This window comes from Saimiri boliviensis, chromosome 4, assembly GCF_048565385.1.
Source record: "Saimiri boliviensis isolate mSaiBol1 chromosome 4, mSaiBol1.pri, whole genome shotgun sequence".
Classification (NCBI taxonomy): domain Eukaryota; kingdom Metazoa; phylum Chordata; class Mammalia; order Primates; family Cebidae; genus Saimiri; species Saimiri boliviensis.
Genome location: NC_133452.1, coordinates 50,588,666 through 50,609,857, shown reverse-complemented (window position 1 = coordinate 50,609,857; position 21,192 = coordinate 50,588,666). Strand labels below are relative to the sequence as shown.

The window sequence follows — 21,192 nt, the reverse complement described above, 5'->3', positions numbered from 1 at the left end:
GTACCCTATTACTTAGTCCTTTTAAACTGTGGTAAAATATACATAACTTTAAATTCCCATCTTAACCATATATAAGTATACAATTCGGCGGCATTCAGTTCATTGATAATGTTGTGCAACACCACTACTATCCATCTCTAGAACTTAAAAAAAATAATTCCAAACAGAAATGCTGTACCCACTAAATAGTAACTCCCTCATTCCCCCAAAAAATTAACCCTTGGTAACATCTGTTTTCATTTCTATCCTTATGAATTTGCCTATTCAGGTAAATGGAATCATACAGCATTTGCCTTTTCTGGCTTAGCATAACATTTTCAAGGTTCACTCATGTTGTAGAATGTATCAGAATTTTATTTCTTTTAAGGTTGAATAATGTTCCAATATACGTTTATACCGCATTGTTTTTCCATTCATCTGCTGACAGCCATTTGGGTTGTTTTCAGCTTTAGTCTATTGTGACTGAAGGTCTAGTACCGTTTAGTGTACAAGTATCTGTTTGAGTCCCTGCTTTGGGGTATATACCTAGAAGTAGAATTGCTGGATCATATGGTGATTCTGTTTAGCTTTTTAAAGAACTGCCTGTTTTCTACAGTGATTTTGCCATTTGACATTCCCACAAGGGCTTCAGTTTCTCCACATCCTTAGCAACATTTGTTATTTTGTTTTTGTCTTGTTTTTTATGGAAGCCCTCCTAATTAATTATAATGAAGCATCTTGTCTCACAGTGATTTTTGACTTACATTTCCATTATAACTAGTGATGTTGAACATCTTTTTGTGAGCTTATTGGCCATTTGTGTAACTTCTTTGGAGAAATATTTATTCTTTTGCCCAATCTGAATTTTGTTGTTGTTTTAAAAATTCTTTTAAGAGACAGGGTCTCACTGTCACCCAGGCTGGAGTGCAGTGACATGATCATAGCTCACGGCAGCCTCAGACTCCTGGGGTCAGTGATTCTCCTGCCTCAGTCTCCCTAGTAGTTGAGACAAGTGTGTGCTATCACATCCAGCTAACTTTTTAAAAAAAGTGTAGAGAGGAGGTCTTGCTGTGTTGCCAGGCTAGTCTCCAACTCCTGTCCTCAAGGGATACTCTGGCCTTGGTGTCCCAAAGTGTTGGGATTATGGGTGTGAGCTGCCACACCCAGCTAGAAATTATGTATCCTGGATATTAATCCCCTATCAGCTATATGCTTTGCAAATATTTTTTCCCACTTTTAGGGTGTCTTTCACTCTGGTGATAGTGTTCTTTGATGCACAAAAATTTTAAATTTTTACAAAGTCCAATTATTTTGCTTGTTGCCTTGCTTTTGGTGTCAGAGCTAAGAAATCATTACCAAATCTAATGTCACCCAATGCTTACTTCTAAGTTTTATAGTTTTAGCTTTTCTGTTCAAGTCTTTTTTCCATTTTGAATTTTTGTACATAAGGTGAGGGTCCAACTTCATTCTTTTGCATGTGGATATCCAGGTTTTCAAGCGCCATTTGTTGAAAAGACTGCCTTTTTCTAATTGAATAGTCCGATTAGCCTTGTTGAAAATCATTTGGCCAGGCCAGGCACAGTGGCTCACGCCTATAATCCCAGCACTTTGGGAGGCCGAGGCGAGTGGATTACGAGGTCAAGAGATTTAGACCATCCTGGTCAACATGGTGAAACCCCGTCTCTACTAAAAATATAAAAATTAGCTGGGCATGGTGCCGCGTGCCTGTAGTCCCAGCTACTTGGGAGGCTGAGGCAGGAGAATTGCTTGAACCCAGGAGGTGGAGGTTGCGGTGAGCCGAGATCGGGCCATTGCACTCCAGCCTGGGTAATGAGAGTGAAACTCCACCTCAAAAAAACAATGAAAAAAGAAAATCATTTGGCCGTATGTGAGGGTTTGTTTCTGTGCTCTCTAGTTATTTCAAACAGGTTTTGACTGCTAATAACAGCAAATCAGAATTATATTGTTAAAATTAAATACTGCTACATTAAAAAAAATTAGAGATAATATTCCTGGGATTACCAGAGGTGGTTAATATGTAGTAACCTTCCAAACCAAAATTAATATAGTTTAATCCAGTATCACAATGGTGTCATGTGACAAGAGAACGTTAAACTATTTGTGATAAAATGAAAGGAAAATGCAGTGGCACATGCCTGTAATCCCAGTACTTCGGGAGGCAAAGGAGCATTGTTTGAGCTCAGCAGTTCGGGACCAGCCTGGGAAACATGGCAAAATCTCATCTCTACAAAAATATAAAAGTTAGCTCAGTGTGGTGGCATACGGCTCTAGTCTAAGCTACTCAGGGAGCTCCAGTCTGAGCTACTGAGGGGCCTTAGGTGGGAGGATTACTTGAGCCCAGGAGGTTGAAGCTGCGGTGAGCTGTGATCATGCTGCTGCAGTACAGTCGGGGCGAGAGTGAAATCCTGCCTAAAAAAAAAAAAAAAGTTAAAAATTAAAAATAAAGGAAAAATTAGCCATCTTATTTTCAAAGAATATCTCCATTTCAAATTATGTTGTTGATTTTGTTAGAAAGATAGAATATGTTCATTTATGAAAACAAGAGACTACCTATGAATAATTTTTAGCTGAACTCAAAGCAAAACATTGTTCTCAAAACGTTTTCATATGCTTTTATCATTAACACAGTTTTGGAATCTGATACTTAACTAAGAAACCTGATTGTGATATATTTCTAAATATTTAATTTGTATTGCTTTTCCTTTTTTTTTCTTTGAGACAGTTGCACCTCCACTCACTGCAACCTCCTCCACCTCCAAGGTTCAAATGATTCTTCTGCCTCAGCCTCCTGAGTAGCTGGGATTACAGGCACACACCACCACACCCAGCTAATTTTTGTATTTTCAATAGAGATGGGGTTTCACCATGTTGGCCAGGATGGTCTTGATCTCCTGACCTCATGATCTACCTGCCTCGGTCTCCCAAAGTGCTGGGACTACAGGTATGAGCCACCTGTATGACTTTTTGACAGACTTTTGTATACAGTTCCTGTGGACATGAATAAAGCATTTCCAACTATGTTGTACTTAACATTTTTCCTTTCCCACCCTCTAATCCACATTAACACTCTCTACAACATAACGAAAGACACGGAAAAACAAACCAATCATGGTTTAGCTAATCAAGATGCCCTCTGCTTGAGCTGCAGTACAGACTGCTGTACATACAAAGAAAATTTCCTTACTATTCACCCCTTAGGACCTATCTCTTCACTCCAGATTTAAAATCATAGTGTTTGGAGAAAAGCCACAAGTTACTCAATGTTTTGTGATGACGAAAAGGTAATCTTTTAAGATATGGTGTTAGTGAAATTTAATACCTACATATAATTGGTTATGAAGAAGTAACAGAATGAGGTGAGAACTAAGCACCTTGACCTATATGTAAAAATCAATTTGACATCTAAGGTAATGCAATTAATAGTATTTGTTCACTGTGCTTTTACTTCTAAAATCCTAGCATAAAACTAATCAGTGATATTTCCATTATCACTTCTCTGCAAAAACCCTGGCTCCTTTGACCTCCCTCCTTCTGTTGTACTTACCCAACACTATCCTAATCCTGGTAAGTCCAAATATCCCTTCCTAAAAACTTGCATGATAGTAGCTGAAGATGGTTAAAACCCACAATCATGCTGATAGGTTTCAATATACATTGTTTCTGATCTCAATTATCCCTGAGAATCCTTTTACGGTTTTTTAATATATTTGCTCTGCTACTTTTCAAGACAACTATTTTCTCATCTGTGGAAATTTACACCTTCCCTAAGATCTTTCATAAGCTATCTCATATTATCTTCTGGGAAGGTAGGGTGGAAGGTATATTTTATTATATAGCCCAGAAGACTGAGTCACAGAGATTAAGATACTAGGTGGAACAGCAAGTGCTAGCCTCACAGAAAGGAGCTTCCTATCACTGGAAGTATAAAAGTTCAGTCAGGGATGTTATGAAGAAGATTCAAGTATTCTATAGGTGGTGGATTCCCTTCTCTTCCTGTCCTTTCAATTTCTCTTTCTCTCTCTCTCTCCTCCAGCATAAAAGCATGATAAGTGTCCTAAAGACACAAACAAAGCCCGTCTTCACCTTTCCCAGTCTATGACTTTACTTTCTCTTTCCTCTTCCCTGTATTACTAAACGTTTTTTCAAAGGGAGGTTTTTACTCACTGTCTCAACTTCCTTGACTTCCATTTCCCTCTTTCCTAGAATCAGGCTTTTGTTGCCACTGTTACCCTGAATCTGCTTTGGCTAAGACCACCTTGTAGTTGGTCAAAGTCAATGGACACTTTTCTTTTTTTCCCTTTCCTGGTAACTATAGCAGTTAACATTTTTGGCTGGCTGCTGGCTTTCTCTGAAACTTTCTTCTTCTAGGACACTATGATTTTTTGGATCTATAACTCTACTTCTCATTCTCATTCAAGCCCCGTCTGCTGCTGACATGTTAGTTTCTCCCAAAGTTCTATCCTCAGCCCCCTTTCCTTATTGTTCTCATCCACACCTGTGGTTTTATCTATCTTATACATGCCATGTTCCAAAACATCTATAGCTTACTCTTTCTTTTCCTGAGCTCCCAATCCTTATGTCTTGCTCCTTATTAATTATGTCAACTTAGAAAACTATCAAATTGGCTTTTAAAATGAATTAAAATCAAATTGACTATTCTTTACCTAGTGACTTTTGGCAACATAACATAGTATTAATTATAGATACTAACTGTACTAACGCTCTAGATCTCAACTATCAACAAAACAAAACAAACCTAAAAGTCAACGGTATTTTATATACTTGAAAGCTCACAATTTATACAAACACTTTCATTCTAGCTTTGTAAATTTGAGAATAATTTAGTTAAAATTACACATTGTAATGAAACAATAGTTTATATTTCCCTCTCCTGATTTTGTTTTGATTACTGAAGTCAAATAATTTGATGTGACATGATTATTATGCAGTAAAAGTTGTTGACAAGTCTTACCTGGAATTAAAAAATGTTTAAAAATTAAAGAAAACTTAGAAAAAAATGAAAAGCATTATTGCTTAACAAAATTTATTATGCAGTAATTACAAAGGTTAGAGACTCTTTCATCTCAAATAAAAATAACAGTTATAATTACACACATAATATAGCATCTTATAGAGTAATTACAATAAATATCACAGGTAATACAGTGCATTTTCAAACTGGAGAGACAAATACTTTCTCATTCACAGTGTTTGACATAGGAAAGTCTATTTACATAACAATCTGTATAAAGTCATGCTCTTAGTAACAGTCCATACAGAGCTGTGCCAACGCAATTCTTTCAGAATGTGAAGTACCGGGCAAACCACTCCTGGCGCTGAGGATCTGGAGAAGCCACTGGAGAAGCTTCACTCTGAGCAGGACTGAATTCATAAAAAGAGAGACATGTAACCCAGCATTAAGTCATTTTGCAAACTGAAGGCAAAAGCACATAAAACATCAGCATAGATTACCACAATGGGTTCCCCACGTTGTAAGTTGTGTTTTAAAGATTTGCTACTCCCTCTACACTAGAGTCGGTTCTCCACTCTGTGAGAGCATAAGAGTGCATCAGCAGCTCAAATGAAGTCAGTTAAGGAGGAGCCACATACAACAACCACAAAAAACAGTTGCAAAAATGTCACCTTTTTTGAATAAAAAATTCAGTAAGAACTGCGGGAAATAAGAGAGAATAAGATAATGTTTCTCTCGTCAGCACCTTTTCTCTTTTAGTTGATCTTACAGATGTGTCCTTAAACATAACTAAAGAAACTAGTACTTTTTACTACATGCATTTTATATTAAATTTTCATTTCATAATTCCCTATGCAAATACTCCAGGAAAAAAGAGTACATTAAAAATATAATTTCCCCCCATCACTGATGTTATATAGTTTATACTTATCTTAACTCTAACTAAAGATTCTTTGGGCTACTTAAGAAAACAAAAGAATCCCTACCGTCTTTGGGGAAAATTACAAGGCACGCAACAATGTGTAATGGAAACTCCAGTAGTCATGTTCCTTGAGCTCATGCACATGCATCTTACTGATACCTGAACATACCCATGCACAAGGGAAAATAAGCAACACAAAATATTTAGCAGGAGACAAATTCAGAGGTGTATTTGACTATTTTTCATACTTGCTATTTTTTTGTTAAACATTAACTATGTCATTAATAACTTAGCCTAAAAAAAACCTGCCTACTTGTAAAACCATTACTAGTGGCACTGCTAAGATCTAGTAAAAATATGAAAAAAAACTTAAAGCAGCAAAAAATCAGTAATAGTAAGATCAGCATAAAACAGCAGTACTTTCTGACTTTATCTAATGGCTAAATTTCTAATGAAATTTGCATTTCATTCAAAATTTGTTAATACATTTAATCAACAACTGCAAGGTAACAAAATTGGAATGGTAATTTAAAAAAGTATTTATTTTTTCTAAATTTGGTTTTTGCTTAAGTATATTTAAGTTCCCAGAGCTTACGTATGTTTCTATTTTGACTATATAATATATATATGTATATATGTGTGTGTATATATACATATATATATTTATAAATAATCTTGGTAAACAAGGGAAAAAATAAACATATAAAAACAAAAACTACTTAGTAAAGAAATTATTTTAAAGTTCTACAATAAGAATAGATTATTAATTTAAAAATTTGTGACAACAGTAAAAATAATTATGCAAAATATTAACATTCTAAGCATATAAATTACATTAACACCTCTTCAAGTACTTAGACAATTGACTGGTGACTAGAAATTAGAAAAAAATCTTTTTAACACAGTCAAAAGGAAGTTCTCTAGAGAGGTGATAAATATACTTTGAAGAAAATATTTCATAGTAATTTTTCTTAGGTTGTTCTTAAAGTAGCGATTTCTGCGATGTAAGAAGGTTAAATTTTTCCAAGTTAAAAAAGAAAAGAAAAAACCATTGGTGAGACGGGTCTCACCTCAAAAATGTCTTGGGCTCTTTAGGTGGCACTGGCTGTGGAAGTGGTTTGCTGCTGCTGAACTCAATATCGTGGACTGGAGAATTAGGAATGGGATCCAGGCGGTTAGGATGTCCATTGCCCACTCCACCAGATTCCAGAGCACTTAGATTGGGAACACTCACAAACCTGTTTGTTGGTGATTTATCATTCTTCTTCTTTTGCTGCATTAAAAATAATACATGTGAGGATAGTCCCTGCATGAGGACAAATGAGAAAATAGGAAGGCAGAAGATAGAAATTTGGCATAGGAAAATTTTGGAAGCTTTATGTTAAATTAATTAACCAGTGTTACCCAAACTGTGGTCTGAGAATCCTTGGAGGTGTTTTTTATCTACATGGAATCCTCAAAGATAGACATGCTACTGGGACAGAAAGAATGTGGAAGAAATATTAGGAATCATTCTCGAGGAATGGGAGAAGGTAAAAAGAGTGCCAAGGGGTAAAGATTTCCCTTTTGGGAAGAAAAGGGCAAAAGGGTCAGGGGAGAGAACAAGTCTTGCAGATAGAAGGTTAAATGGATTTAGGCTAAAATTAGGAGAAGGAGCAAAGTTAAACATAATTTTAAAAGAGAGGTCCATGAAATTTAGCCATCTGTCAAAGGGAGGCAGTTCTTGCCTGGAAAAAAAAAAAAGGAATGAGAAAATGCTTGGCAATGTAGTTTGAAACAAATCACACATTTTTACTAAAGACCTAAAGGTGACTTAGAGAAATAATCTAGTTTTAAATTCACTGTGAGGTCTATCTTTCTGAAGAGAGAAAATTATATCTGCATAATTAAGTCTAATTTCCAAATTAATTGGCAATATCATTTATTGGTTCATATTTTTAAAAATTTAAAGATTATAAAATAGTAATCAATTTATTTTTTAATGAGTCTTTACAATTAAGAGATAAAAAGACAAATTCCTTGCAGAATATCAAATTCTATCAGCTTGCAATTCACTAACTTTAGTCTCAAAGTATTTTATTCACATCTCTAGAATCAATGATCATTTTGATATGAGAAATAAAAATTAACATATTATTAGATATTTAGAATATTCTCATCTTTTACTAATTAGATATATACTAATTTAATTTGTAAACTTCTTTGGAAAATAACTCGAGTTTGAGAAAAAATGCAATTAATATACAAGATTAAACTTTATATTTATCTTATTGTCTAAACATTTTCCTGTCATATTCTGTGACTTGAAGAGTCTCTGACAAGAATCCTATTTTAGCATAACCAGAAAAAGAAAATAACAATAATGTCTTCTTCAGAACTATGTGTGAAAACTGAAATCACTATTAACAGTCAAAAGTAGTTCAAAAGTTCTTAGGAAGAACTTTCTTTTGCACTTTCTGGTTCTAGTCACCAGAGGGCATAATTAAACCTACTTAAGGTTTCTATTTTAAGAAATCAAAAGAACACTTAAAATTCTACAGTAATGGTTTTGCAGCTAAAAAATTTAATACCAATAAAGTAAATAATAAAAGGAATATTTTTAGTATATCTCTTTTCCACAAGTCTAATAATCTTTCTTTATAATTAAAATCTTATTTCACCCTAAATTATCAATTTAAAAACTAAAACTAATATTCATTCACCAATTATTCACTCAGAGCTTTCTATCTGCCAGGCAGTATTTTAGACTCTGAGATACAGCTACATGCCTCTCTAGTCATTCTGTTTTAGAAAACATTCAAGTTTGAAGTTTGGAATACTTTTAACTTGGAAGGATAGATTCAGTGTTCTTAATACAGAAGTTTCATGAGCTTTGAAAGGAAAATTTCTGGATAAAGGCCTAATAAAGATTAGGCATGATGAGAAACTTAATAAAATCTGAATTTAAAAAACAGCTTTAGAACTATCACTTTTATTTATTCTACTTTTGATTTCTGCCACAAGATTCATAATTCCTATGAAGCCAATATATATGTGTGTATGTGTTTGTATATATATAGATATTAAAAAATCATTTATTCTTTATCACAGAATAATTTGTGGTGGCTTATTGGGAATGTGATAAAATTTTGCAACTGAACAAATATTTATTGAGTATCTACTATATGCAAAACATTATTGGAACCACGGGAAGCTAGGGTACAAAGATCTGCAAGACTTGGCCGTGGCCATGTCACGGCTCTTCTATTTGTCCTAAGAAAGTAACAAGTATCAAAATAAGTCATTCAATTTTAATTGTTAAGAACGGTCATAAAGCCATGGAAAGTGGCAAACACCTGTAATCCCATCCACTTGGGAGCTGGAAGCAGGAGGATCGCTTGAGCCCAAGTGTTTGAGACCAGCCTGAGCAACACAGTGAAAACTCATCTCCAAAATGAAAACAAAAAACCCAACCAAACCAAAAAGAATGGTCAGAAGACTGAGAGAAGTAAAACCCTTCTATGATGATTGGTAGGCAACAAAATACATGTTCAACCCAAGGTCCATTAAGATATTAGGCCTTAAACCTTGAACAGCTGTTGGGTATCCAGGGGTGGAGTATCTTTCTGGACTCCGCAGAGGATTGTGAGCAGTAAGAAAACGACAAGACCAGCACTTTGGGAGGCTGACGCGGGTGGATCACAAAGTCAGGAGATGGAGATCATCCTGGCTAACATGGTGAAACCCTGCCTCTATTAAAAATATAAAAAAATTAGCGAGGCGTGGTGGCACATGCCTGTAATCCCAGCTCCTCAGGAGGCTGAGGCAGGAGAATCACTTGAACCCGGGAGGTGGAGGTTGCAGTGAGCTGAGTTTGCACCACTGCACTCCAGCCTGGGTGACAGAGCGAGACTCCATCTCAAGCAAACAAACAAAAACAAAATCAAAACTACAAGTAATTGTCTTACAAAGAGCCAGAAGGTTAGTTTTCTTTGGAAATAAGAAAAAAGGTAGAACCAAGTTTTTTAATTTTGGTAAAATATATTTAAAGGAGTAGGAGTATTATTCAGTTTCATTCTGAAAATGAACATATAAATAATTCATATGTTGTAGTACTAGATTATTAAATTTAAGAAAACATTTTTTTGGAGCCTTATCCCATGCTGCTCCAAATATTTTCACCAAATTTTTAACCAACTTTTAAACCATATTCCTATTCTACAGTGTTTGCAGCACATACCTTAGTCAATGGATTAATAACACCAACAGTAGGACTTGAGTTAAATATTTTGTTGTAGTTAGTTTCTCGATTGACTAATTCCAGCTGATAAAATTTATTATTCTCCTATGCAAAAGAATTATAAACATCTTTTAAATATTTTCTATGGAATATTTTAAAAACATAAATGTAGAAATGCCATTTCATTTAAAATTTAATATCAACCTGAATGAAGATTTATAGACTTTGTTTAAAGACTTCTAGACCTGATTGCTGCTGTCTTACGGAATGTTGGGTGGTAAGTTTTCAACACCTTTTAAACCCTATACTCAGGCACTTGACCCTTTTCCTTCAAAAGTGGACCTAAATGTTTTATATGGGCCTATCTCTGTTTCACAGGTCTGAGTATGCGGTTTGGGCAGGTTTAACTTACATTCATGGGGCTCTGGGCATGACTGAATTGTTTCCACAGATAAGGATGACACTATATCATTAATCTTTATTTCTGTTTCTTTGTATAGGTATATGCCATCACACCCAGCTAATTTTTTTTTTTTTTTTTTTTTTTTTTTTTTTTGGTGTGTGTAGAGGTAAAGTCTCACTATGTCACCCAGGTTGGACTCAAACTCCTGCCCTCAAGCAGTCACCTGGCTTCAGCCTCCCAAAGTGGTGGGATTACAGGCATGAGCCATCATACCCAGCCTCATTACTCTTCAGTACTGTAAACAGATTTGATTGTATCTAATCTGAGATATTAATTTATGATAGCAATGGTAATCAGAGAACAGGGAAAAAGTGAATGCCCATACAGAGATAAAACCTTTACCTTTGGCTTCACCAACAAGATGGTGCTAATTAAGCTAGCAGAATGTGGGAAGGCCGTAAGTAAATACAATAGTGTGTGGGAAAATGCAGGGCTGTGTTCTAGCAGAATTAGACTCTAGTGAAATCTAGAATTCTTTATGCCTCTCTTAGTCACCACTGTCATTCATGTCATTAATCTCGACCTATGTGCCCCACAGTCCATGGAATCAGGTTGTTGTGGAAGGACTATAGAACTACCCTTTGCTACATTACTAGCTCTTCCCTAAAGAGCTGTGTTACTTTGGAAAGTTGCTTTAGTGTATTCGCTATGAGGATAAAATACAATTATACCTGTAACACCTTTTTGGTAAGAACTGGGAATTAATAGCTATTTCTATGGAAAACAGTTTCAATACATTTACCATGCTGCTGATTTCATGTGTGAAATATAATTTTCCATGAGTCTGCTGCTATCAGATGGAGCAATCTATAAGGCCTGTGCTCATGTTCACAATATGTAGAAAACTGGGTGACTGGTGGATTGAAGCAGCACACACTCATGTCTCCAAAGCCTGCTCCCAGATTCCATCTGTGAGCCCCAATCTACTACCTGTTACTCTCAGCAGGAACTTTTAGTCTCAGACAACAGGCTACCTCTCCTAAATGCAAAAAGAGATGCATAGAGTAAAAAGGACTTCAGAAATAAATGTTGCTCTTATACTCTTTGCAAGCTAAAGTCCACAGTCTTCAGCTGAAGTTATCAATAGTTAAAGAGTATATTAATTAGGCTGGGCACGGTGGCTCAAGCCTGTAATCCCAGCACTTTGGGAGGCCGAGGCGGGTGGATCACGAGGTCGAAAGATCGAGACCATCCTGGTCAACATGGTGAAACCCCGTCTCTACTAAAAATACAAAAAAATTAGCTGGGCATGGTTGCCCGTGCCTGTAATCCCAGCTACTCAGGAGGCTGAGGCAGGAGAATTGCCTGAACCCAGGAGGCGGAGGTTGCGGTGAGCCGAGATCGCGCCATTGCACTCCAGCCTGGGTAACAAGAGCGAAACTCCGTCTCAAAAAAAAAAAAAAGTATATTAATTGTTAAATCTGTATTTCTTAGCTGATAAACTTCAGAGCCATTAAGAATCCATTGTTACTGACTTTCCAAGAGAGAATCTCAGTGTTACTGACATTCCAAGAGAAAGCATGCAACTTTTCTGAGGCTAGATTATGGAATACTTATTTTTCTATAGAGTAAAAATTTTGGATTAGTGTTTGCTAGGACACATTTTACGAAATCAATATTCTCAACTTGTTAGTGTACAATACAGGCTAATACATGGATGTGCTGGCTTCTCCTTGCTAGCCAATCCTAATTCTACATGTGTGACACATGTGCATACAGACACTTCAATGGTATATTAATTGTATACCAGCAGTAACATATTATTAAACATTCAATATGTATTAAAAAGACTTTCTTTTAAAAAATATGAAAGACATACAATTCCCTTACCCTAAAGCCAAATTTAAATTTTAAAAATTACTTTATATTTACCTTTATTCATAAACATTTCAATAAATTTTCAGTCACAATGCACATGTTCTGTTTTCTACTTTCACTTAAGATTACTTAAAAATATTGTCCCATATTTTCCCAATCAATATCTATTGATTAATAACATGGTTAGACTAAAATCAAAATATCTTACAATTAGTTTCTTTATGATCTGGTCTCTTTCTGTAAGCATGGCTTTTAAATCTGTAATCATCTGTATATCTTCTGGTTTTGATTCTCTCTTTAGATATTTTTCTTCCATTTCTTCTAATCTGAAAACAAGAAAGCCTTTAGCTCATTGATATCATTCAGATACATTCTTCTATAATACTTACATTTAAAAAAATTAGTCTAGTTGAACACACACAAATCTGAAACAAAACTTATTTTTTCCTTAAAACTTTTAAGCATAATGACATGACTGCTTCAAAGGCAGTAGCTATATATTAAAGGCTTTACAGGGGTAGATGATACTATAAAATGCTTTGCAGGTTACTTTCTGAAGAAGTCATTGTAAGTCATTCAAGGGTATTTGGAGATAAGATGAAGAGTATATTTGGAGATAAGATCTGCAGAAGAAATTATATTTTGAATGATGCTAACCTGACAAATACAGGGTTGATACTAGAAAGGCAGGCTTATCACAAATACAATATTGTGTGATAACATAAGTCTTGGTAACATATATAAAAAGCAAAAGAAACAAATACAGATGAAAGAAAAACAAGACACACATGTATGATGTCAGTTTTTTCTGGTTTATAGAAAATGAAGTTTAAACATTCTTTATTATCAGCCAACATATATAAACTGTAAAAAAGGTTCATCAGGTAAGATAATTATGTTCCCTTCTAAATGTAATGATATGAGGTGGTAATAGGCCTGAATGCCCTGAACACTAAAATAGGGGCCACTTTTTATGAGCTGGTGACACATCCTGCTGAGTCTAAGAATACACGATGGGGCAGACTGAAGAGAATACAAATGGAAACTGCTGGCTAAATTCCAGAAAAAGCACTTTCAATTTTAGAAAATGCAGATAATTAGAACAATTTCTAAAATCTTATTGTTTTCAGGATATAAAGGATAGAACTTAAGTTCAATAAAGTTATTGTTAATAAAGATTTTTAGAAAAATTATTCACTTATGAATACTGAGTAACTTGTAGATGATCTATCTTCTAGAAGTCAGTTATATACTCCTTCTCTCACCCAAAACCCTATAGAGGTACCTGAATCTCAGTGTATCTGAGTGCCATAAAATCCCTCCACAAACTCAGCCCAAGCTAAAGACTTGGAGATAACTTACTAGGCTATCTATCCAGCCCCCTGGCTGAAGTTCTCAATTAGGGTGTCAGGAAGTATGCAGGCAATGAGGAAGTATGGAATGAGGAAGTGATTGTCTCAGGATCAGCTGGCACTTCATCAGATCAATGTGAGGTTAGTTGTACAACAGGGGTGTCCAATCTTTTGGTTTCCCTGGGTCACATTTAAAGAAGAATTGCCTTCAGCCACACATAAAATACACTAACAGTAACGATAGCTAATAAGCTAAAAAAACAAAAAAACTTATGATGTTTTAAGAAAGTTAAGAAAGTTTACAAATTTGTGTTGGGCCACATTCAAAACTGTCTTGGGCTGCATATGCAGGCTGTGGGTTGAACAACCTTGTTGTACAATGTGTAAGTCCCACTATCTTTACTTTTGTTCTTTTGTGAAAACAGAGACCAAGTGAAAAATAATGTGATTCATTAAACTCACATAAAGTTAACCTTGCATTTTATCCCAGTATGGCAGAGTTAACTCTTCCGTATTTTACGGGCAAACATTTTAAGAAAGTTGGGAAATACTAATCTAGTCAAAGAAATAGTAATTTGGGTTTTATGCTGGAGAAGCCACAAGATGTCACTGGAACACTTTCTTTTATCATTAAAAGCAGAGTACAAAATTTATGAACTGCTTCCTGCAGCTGAGCAAGAATACTTGGTATAAATGGTAGCTAAACAACTAAATTTAAAGCCTATTTAAAACTATTATTTCTATCTTTTTGTTCATTGAAAAGTTAAGGTAAAGTGAATCTAAAACAATCATTTACAATCTCTGAACCACATTTTGCATAATAAAGATCTGTCCCTGAACCCAAGTTGCAGTGTTTTTATTTAGCTTAAATATCCTTTGCCTATAGAATTATTATCATTTAAACTTTAGTTTGGCTGTGTCCCAACCCAAATCTCATCTTCAACTGTAGTCCCCATAATCCCCATGTGTCATGGGAGAAACCAGGTGGGGGGTAATTAAATCATGGGAGCAGGTATACCCATGTGTTCTCATGATAGTGAGTTCTCAAAAGATCTGAAGGTCTTATAAAGGAAAATCTTTTCCCCCTTTGCTTGGCCTTTCTCCTTCCTGACACCATGTGAAGGATGTGTTTGCTTCCCCTTCCACCATGATTGTAAGTTTCCTGAGGCCTCTCCAGCCATGCTGAATTGTGAGTCAATTAAACCTCTTTCCTTTATAAATTACCCAGTCTTGGCTGTGTCTTTATTAGCAGCGTGAGAATGGACTAATACAGTAACTTTACATCACCAAAAATGCTGAAGAAGAAAAATACCAGGATATTAAATAGGAAAATATACTTGATTAAACAGAAAAAAACATAATCCATATAAACACAAACAGGAAAGCATTAAAGGAGAGAACAAGGAAGTAACATGACATAGATTTAACTTGCAAATATATTTCAATAATTACTAGTCTTTCAAAATTCTTATAGAAAGAAAACTTGGTACTATTCCAACATCTCTTTCAAGTCAAGAGTAATCAACATTTTCTCTTTCTTCGGTTGCTGCAGGCAGCTCCTGAAACCAGCACTGCTTCTAAAATTTAGTCCAGGTATGAACAACTGGTGGTACATTCTTTTTTTTTTTTTTAATTATACTTTAAGTTCTGGGATACATGTGCAGAACATGCAAATTTGCTACATAGGTATACAGGTGCCATGGTGGTTTGATGCACCCATCAAACCATCATCTACATTAGGTATTTCTCCTAACACTATCCCTCCCCATCACCCCCACCTCTGACAGGCCCTGGTGTGTGATGTTCCCTCCCCTGTGCCCACATGTTGTCACTGTTCAACTCCCATTTACAAGTGATAATATGCAGTGTTTGGTTTTCTCTTCCTGGATACACAGTTGTTTTTAAGTTTGTTCTTTAATCTTTCTAATCACAAGAAAAAAATTGTTTGGGTCTATATATCTTAAATGGCCTTGATTAACTTACGTTTATTAACTCTATTTCACAACAGGCAGGCCTTCAGCATAAATGCTAGCTAAAATCTAATAACGTTTTATTTTCACAAAATTTACATTTATATAATTATAGCTTAGCTTCTATTTAGAATAAAGGATAAAATTTTTCAGTAGTGATAAATGTTCTACTGTAGTGTTATCAAGTTTTCCTGTTAAACATTTAAGTTAAAATGAGCCAATTAAAAATATTAAGAAAATAATATTGTAAGTAGCCAGAAATGACCTAATTCCCAAGTTTGTGTATGAATGATTAAAGCCTGGGAAATGCCACCTGGAGAGTACCACACAAGTATAGTCTTTTACTCAAATTTTACAGATTTCCATTAAAAGTGATAGTAGAAAGAAGAGAAAGGTGGTAAAAAGGAAAAAGGAAAACTAGAACATATGAAATTACTAATTAGGGCCACTGATGGATTCTCACCAGGCATGCATGCCCTGCTTTCTTTGGCTCTGAGAATATACAGGTCAATGTCTATGATTCATGGACAAAACAGGCCTTAATTACAAATGCCTAAAAACCTGTATACAAAGTTTCCAAGTTATAGTCCTATTAACAAAAAAAAAAAGGATAAAAAAAATAAAATCAGTGAATTTTAGGCCAAAAATAGTATACTATTGTTTCAAAACCAAACATTAGCATATTATGCACACATATATCCTAGAACTTCAATTTTATAAAGATGAAAAAACTATTATATCATCATTTTCTACACTCTTAAATAAAGGAAATACAGCAATTATAGCCTTTTAATGCTGAACCTTTCTTTTCCCATAAATTACACACAGACTCTGATTTGTGACAAGACTATTTCCTTATCTCACAAAGCTTACAAAAATAACCTGAATCGAAAGAGATCCAAGATGGCTGACTAGCAGCAGCTCAGGATTGCAGCTCCCAGTGAAGGTGCAGAGAGTGAGTGGACGCCAGACTTCCAGACTAATTTTTGTTGCCTACAGACCAGGAGATTCCCAGCGAAGGAGTCCCACAGGTTGCCAGCGCAACTCTTTTGGCCCGTGCAGCTGTTGGCTGGTTTGCCGGTGCCACGGTTCTCAGTGCAGAGTATGCGGGATTGGGTGCCCTTTTAGTTGGCGTTTGGAGCTCTGGGAAGGCAGAGTCGCCCATTCAGCTGATTGAATGGGGGACTGAAGCCGGGAGCCAGACCAGGAGGTTCCCGGGCAGAAAAGCGCCATGAATCTCAGCACCGCTGTTTCAGCCTGTATGGTCACCCCTCGGGAAATTGCATACATCCCGGCGCCTTTTCGGCAGGCGACTGGGACACCTGGGAGAGAATCGACCATTCAATTAGGAAAAGAAAAAAAGGGGGCTCTGAGGTGGGGAGCCAGGTGATCGTGCTCGGCTGGTCCTACCCCCACAAAAAAACAGCAATTGGAAACGCTTACAGTTAAGAGTTTCACAGCAAGCACAGCTGAACCTGGGAAGGTCCAGCTCTGTGGGGGAGGGGTATCTGTTGAAGGAAAACAAAGAAACAGAAATAACATCATCACCAACAAGCTGGATGTCCACTCAGAGACCCAATCTGAAAGTCAGCAATTACAAAGACGACAGGTGGATAAAACCACAAAGACGGGAAGAAACCAGCGCAAAATGGCTGAAAACATCCGAAACCAGAATGCCCCTCCTCCTTCAGGGATCACAGCTCCTCATCAGCAAGAGTGCAAGGCCTGATGGAGAATGAGTGTGATGAATTGTCAGAATCAGGCTTCAGAAGGTGGATAATAAGAAACTTCTGTGAGCTAAAAGAACATGTTCTAACCCAATGCAAAGAAACTAAGAACCTTGAAAAAAAGGTTTGACGAAATGCTAATGAGAATAGACAATTTAGAGAGGAATATAAGTGAATTAATGGAGTTGAAAAACACAATACGAGAACTTCGCGAAATATGCCCAAATTTTAACAGTTGAATTGACCAAGCAGAAGAAAGAATATCAGAGGTCGAAGACCAACTCAGTGAAATAAAACGAGAAGACAAGATTAGAGAAAAAAGGGTAAAAAGGAATGAGCAAAGTCTCCAAGAAATATGGGACTATGTGAAAAGACCTAATCTACGTTTGATAGGTGTACCTGAATGTGACAAAGAGAATGAATCCAAGTTGGAAAATATTCTCCAGGATATTATTCAGGAAAACTTTCCCAACCTAGGAAGGCAGGACAATATTCAACTCCAAGTAATACTGAGAAGACCACAAAGAAATTCCTCAAGAAGAGCAACCCCAAGGCACATAATTGTCAGATTCACCAGGGTTGAAATGAAGGAGAAAATGCTAAGGGCAGCCAGAGAGAAAGGTCAGGTTACCCACAAAGGAAAGCCTATCAGACTCACAGCAGATCTCTCAGCAGAAACCCTACAAGCCAGAAGAGAGTGGGGGCCAATATTCAATATCTTTAAAGAAAAGAACTTTCAACCCAGAATTTCATATGCTGCCAAACTAAGCTTCATAAGTGAAGGAAAAATAAAATCTTTTGTGAACAAGCAAGTACTCAGAGATTTCATCACCACCAGGCCTGCTTTACAAGAGCTTCTGAAAGAAGCGCTACACATATAAAGGAAGAACCAGTATCAGTCATTCCAAAAATATACCAAAAGGTAAAGAGCATCAACATAATGAAGAATCTACATCAACTAATGGGCAAAACAGCCAGCTAGCATCAAATGGCAGTATTAGACTCACATATATTAATCCTAATTAGATTAATGGCAGTATTAGACTCACATTATTAATCCTAAATTTAAATCAATTAAATGTCCCAATCAAAAGACACAGACAGGCAAATTGGATAAAAAGCCAAAACCCATCAGTATGCTGCATCCAGACCCATCTCACATGCAAAGATACACAAAGACTCAAAACAAAGGGATGGAGGAAGATTTACTAACCAAATGGAAAGCAAAAAATAAAAATAAAAATAAAAAGCAGGAGTTGCAATTCTCTCCTCTGATAAAATAGACTTTATAGCAATGAAGATCAAAAGAGGCAAAGAAGGACATTACATAATGGTAAATGGTTCAATGCAGCAAGAAGAGCTAACAATCCTAAATATATACGCACCCAATGCAGGAGCACCCAGATACATAAGGCAAGTTCTTAATGACTTATAAAGTGACTTAGACTCCCACACAACAATTGTGGGAGACTTTAACATCACATTGTCAATATTAGATCAACGAGACAGAAAATTAACAAGGATATCCAGGACTTGAACTCAGACCCGGAACAAATAAACTTAATAAACATTTATAGAACTCTCGACCCCAAATCCATAAAACATGCATTCTTCTCAGTACGACATCACACCTACTCTAAAAGTGACTATATAATTGGAAGTAAGTCACTCCTCAGTAATTGCATAGACAATTTCACAGGTTAAAATGAAATATTGGTTGGCTGCTTGTTTGTTATTTTCCTCCTTTATTCCTTCCTGTTTCCATTGTTAAGCACAATTATCGGCATAAAAGAGGTTTTCAATACTCATTTTTAGACTGCATTCTAGCCTGGGCAATAAAGCAAGATTCCTGTTCTCTCTCCCTCTTTCTCTTCCTCTTTCTTTCTTATTTATTTCTCTCTCTAATAAAAAAAAAAAAGAACCTGAAAGGTAAATTAGGAATCAAATGGCAACAACAACAAAAGTTGTTTGAGTATTATACATGAAAGGACTTGAAACTTTAAAAAATAAGTAATTCAGGTATGATGGAGTGCTTCTTTTCAACTGGGGATTACTGACCTATTTAAAATCTGAGTCCAGAAACTCCACATTTCTCTCAAGAAGAAATTATCTTTTGTTAAGTAAACCTAAACAATCAATAGTAATCTCAGAACCACCTTTTTTTTTTACATAATAAAAGATCAGCCATGACCTCAAGTTATAGAGAATGTTTCATTTAGGTTAAACTTTCTTTACTTATAGAGTAAATCATTTAGATAAAATCAAATAGCCCATTCTCTCATTTGTTTCTAAAACCAGAATCAGCACATTTTTAAGTTTTTACTACTATTTCATTGAAAAATAAAATAAAATTTCTATAAAAGTCGCTGAAAATCAAAGACTAATTTCCAGCACCAGAGAAGACAATTTCTAATAATCATCATTCTATAAGCAATATAGACCTCATCACCATTTCTACAATACTTATAGATTTACAGGGTATTTTCCATCCTTACATGTGTTGCCCCACCCTTCTCTCTCCAGGAGGAGAGTCCAACAGGATTTGGGGCAGGAGCAGAAGCAAGAAGCTGCAGCTGCCCCAAAGCTTCCTCAGCAGCATGCTTTGGCCTGCCAGATTACACTATGTCCCTTGAGCTCCCATCACCACCATCTTCTAGGAATACACAAGACTTTTTTGATCTCAAAGTTTTAAAGCCAAGGTGCCAAGGTGCAGTTGATAAGGAACTCAATAGAATCCCCTAGTCCTTTGAACAGGGTGGGAACAATTCATATATTGTTTCCCACAGCTTCATAAGTTGGAACCAACTCTCCCTGCTCACTACTTGCCTAAATCCAAACCATTCAGCATATCCAAGCAGGCTGCATTTAAAGATATGGAACAGAAACAACCAATTATCTAAAACTATGCTTTTTAACACTGTAGCCATTAGTCTGCATATGGCTATTTACATTTAAATTAATTAAAATTAAATGAAATTTAAAAATTCAGTTCTTCAGTTATGCTAACCACAGTTCGTGTTCAGTAGCCATTTTTGGCTAGAAGCTAGTAACCTGGACAGAGTGGATACAAAATATTTTCATTATCACAATCTATTGGACAGAGCTGGTAGAAAATAAATCTGATATGTGTTTGTTTTTAACTAAAGGAGTAAACACCTAAAGCTAGAGGGTAATTACATGCTGGCAGTAGGTTTCTGGTGAAAAAAGAAGCACGGTTGGTTAGTGTGGACCCAAGTGGAAGCATAAAATGAAAGGAGGGTCTAGAAAAGCAGATATTTTACTTAAAGGTAAATAATTCTTCAATTATTAAAAATGATCATAAAACAAAAAACTAAGTTATTTGCTACCTACTGAAGACTTATAATATGCAAAACCATATGCAACAGAGTAAAGCAAAACCAAGGACACACCATTACTCTTTGTAAAATAATGTTCCTAAGGAGACATGACACACAGACAGACTGATGTTATTCTTTATGTGATCATGATTTTTCAGAGAATGAAGTACGGGATGCCAAAATTTCAGTCTCTGTCTGATGAGTAACTCTGAGGCCAGGAAAAAATGATAGCCAAGGACCTGAGGTCTATTGTACATCATTTCTGCAAAAGTATGAGGTTATGAGGCCCCAAAGGATTTAATAACAGCAAACACCAAAATCAGAGTGATCAGGGAAGTAACACAAGTCTCCTCACCATTTAAAGGAAACTTCAAAAAGTGGTACATATGATGGGGAAAGAATCATAAAATT

At 35.9% G+C, this 21,192-nt stretch overlaps 1 protein-coding gene across 5 annotated transcripts in view; it reads right to left on the bottom strand.

The window, feature by feature from the left end:
- Nucleotides 1-391: 391 nt before the first annotated feature.
- FAM184A (family with sequence similarity 184 member A) overlaps nucleotides 392-21,192 on the bottom strand; it is a 121,790-nt gene continuing 100,989 nt past the window's right edge. Inside the window, exons 14-17 of one of the 5 annotated variants that reach the window (XM_010349300.3) lie at nucleotides 12,603-12,720; nucleotides 10,114-10,218; nucleotides 6,965-7,167; nucleotides 392-5,382 (exon numbers count right to left, since the gene is read on the bottom strand). In XM_010349300.3, the coding sequence (XP_010347602.1) occupies nucleotides 5,301-5,382; nucleotides 6,965-7,167; nucleotides 10,114-10,218; nucleotides 12,603-12,720 (508 nt within the window). In that variant the 3' untranslated portion in view covers nucleotides 392-5,300. Of the gene's footprint in view, nucleotides 5,383-6,964; nucleotides 7,622-10,113; nucleotides 10,219-12,602; nucleotides 12,721-21,192 lie in introns of those variants that run through there. The other 4 variants (XM_003938614.3, XM_074397562.1, XM_074397561.1 and 1 more) reach the window with 4 other exon arrangements.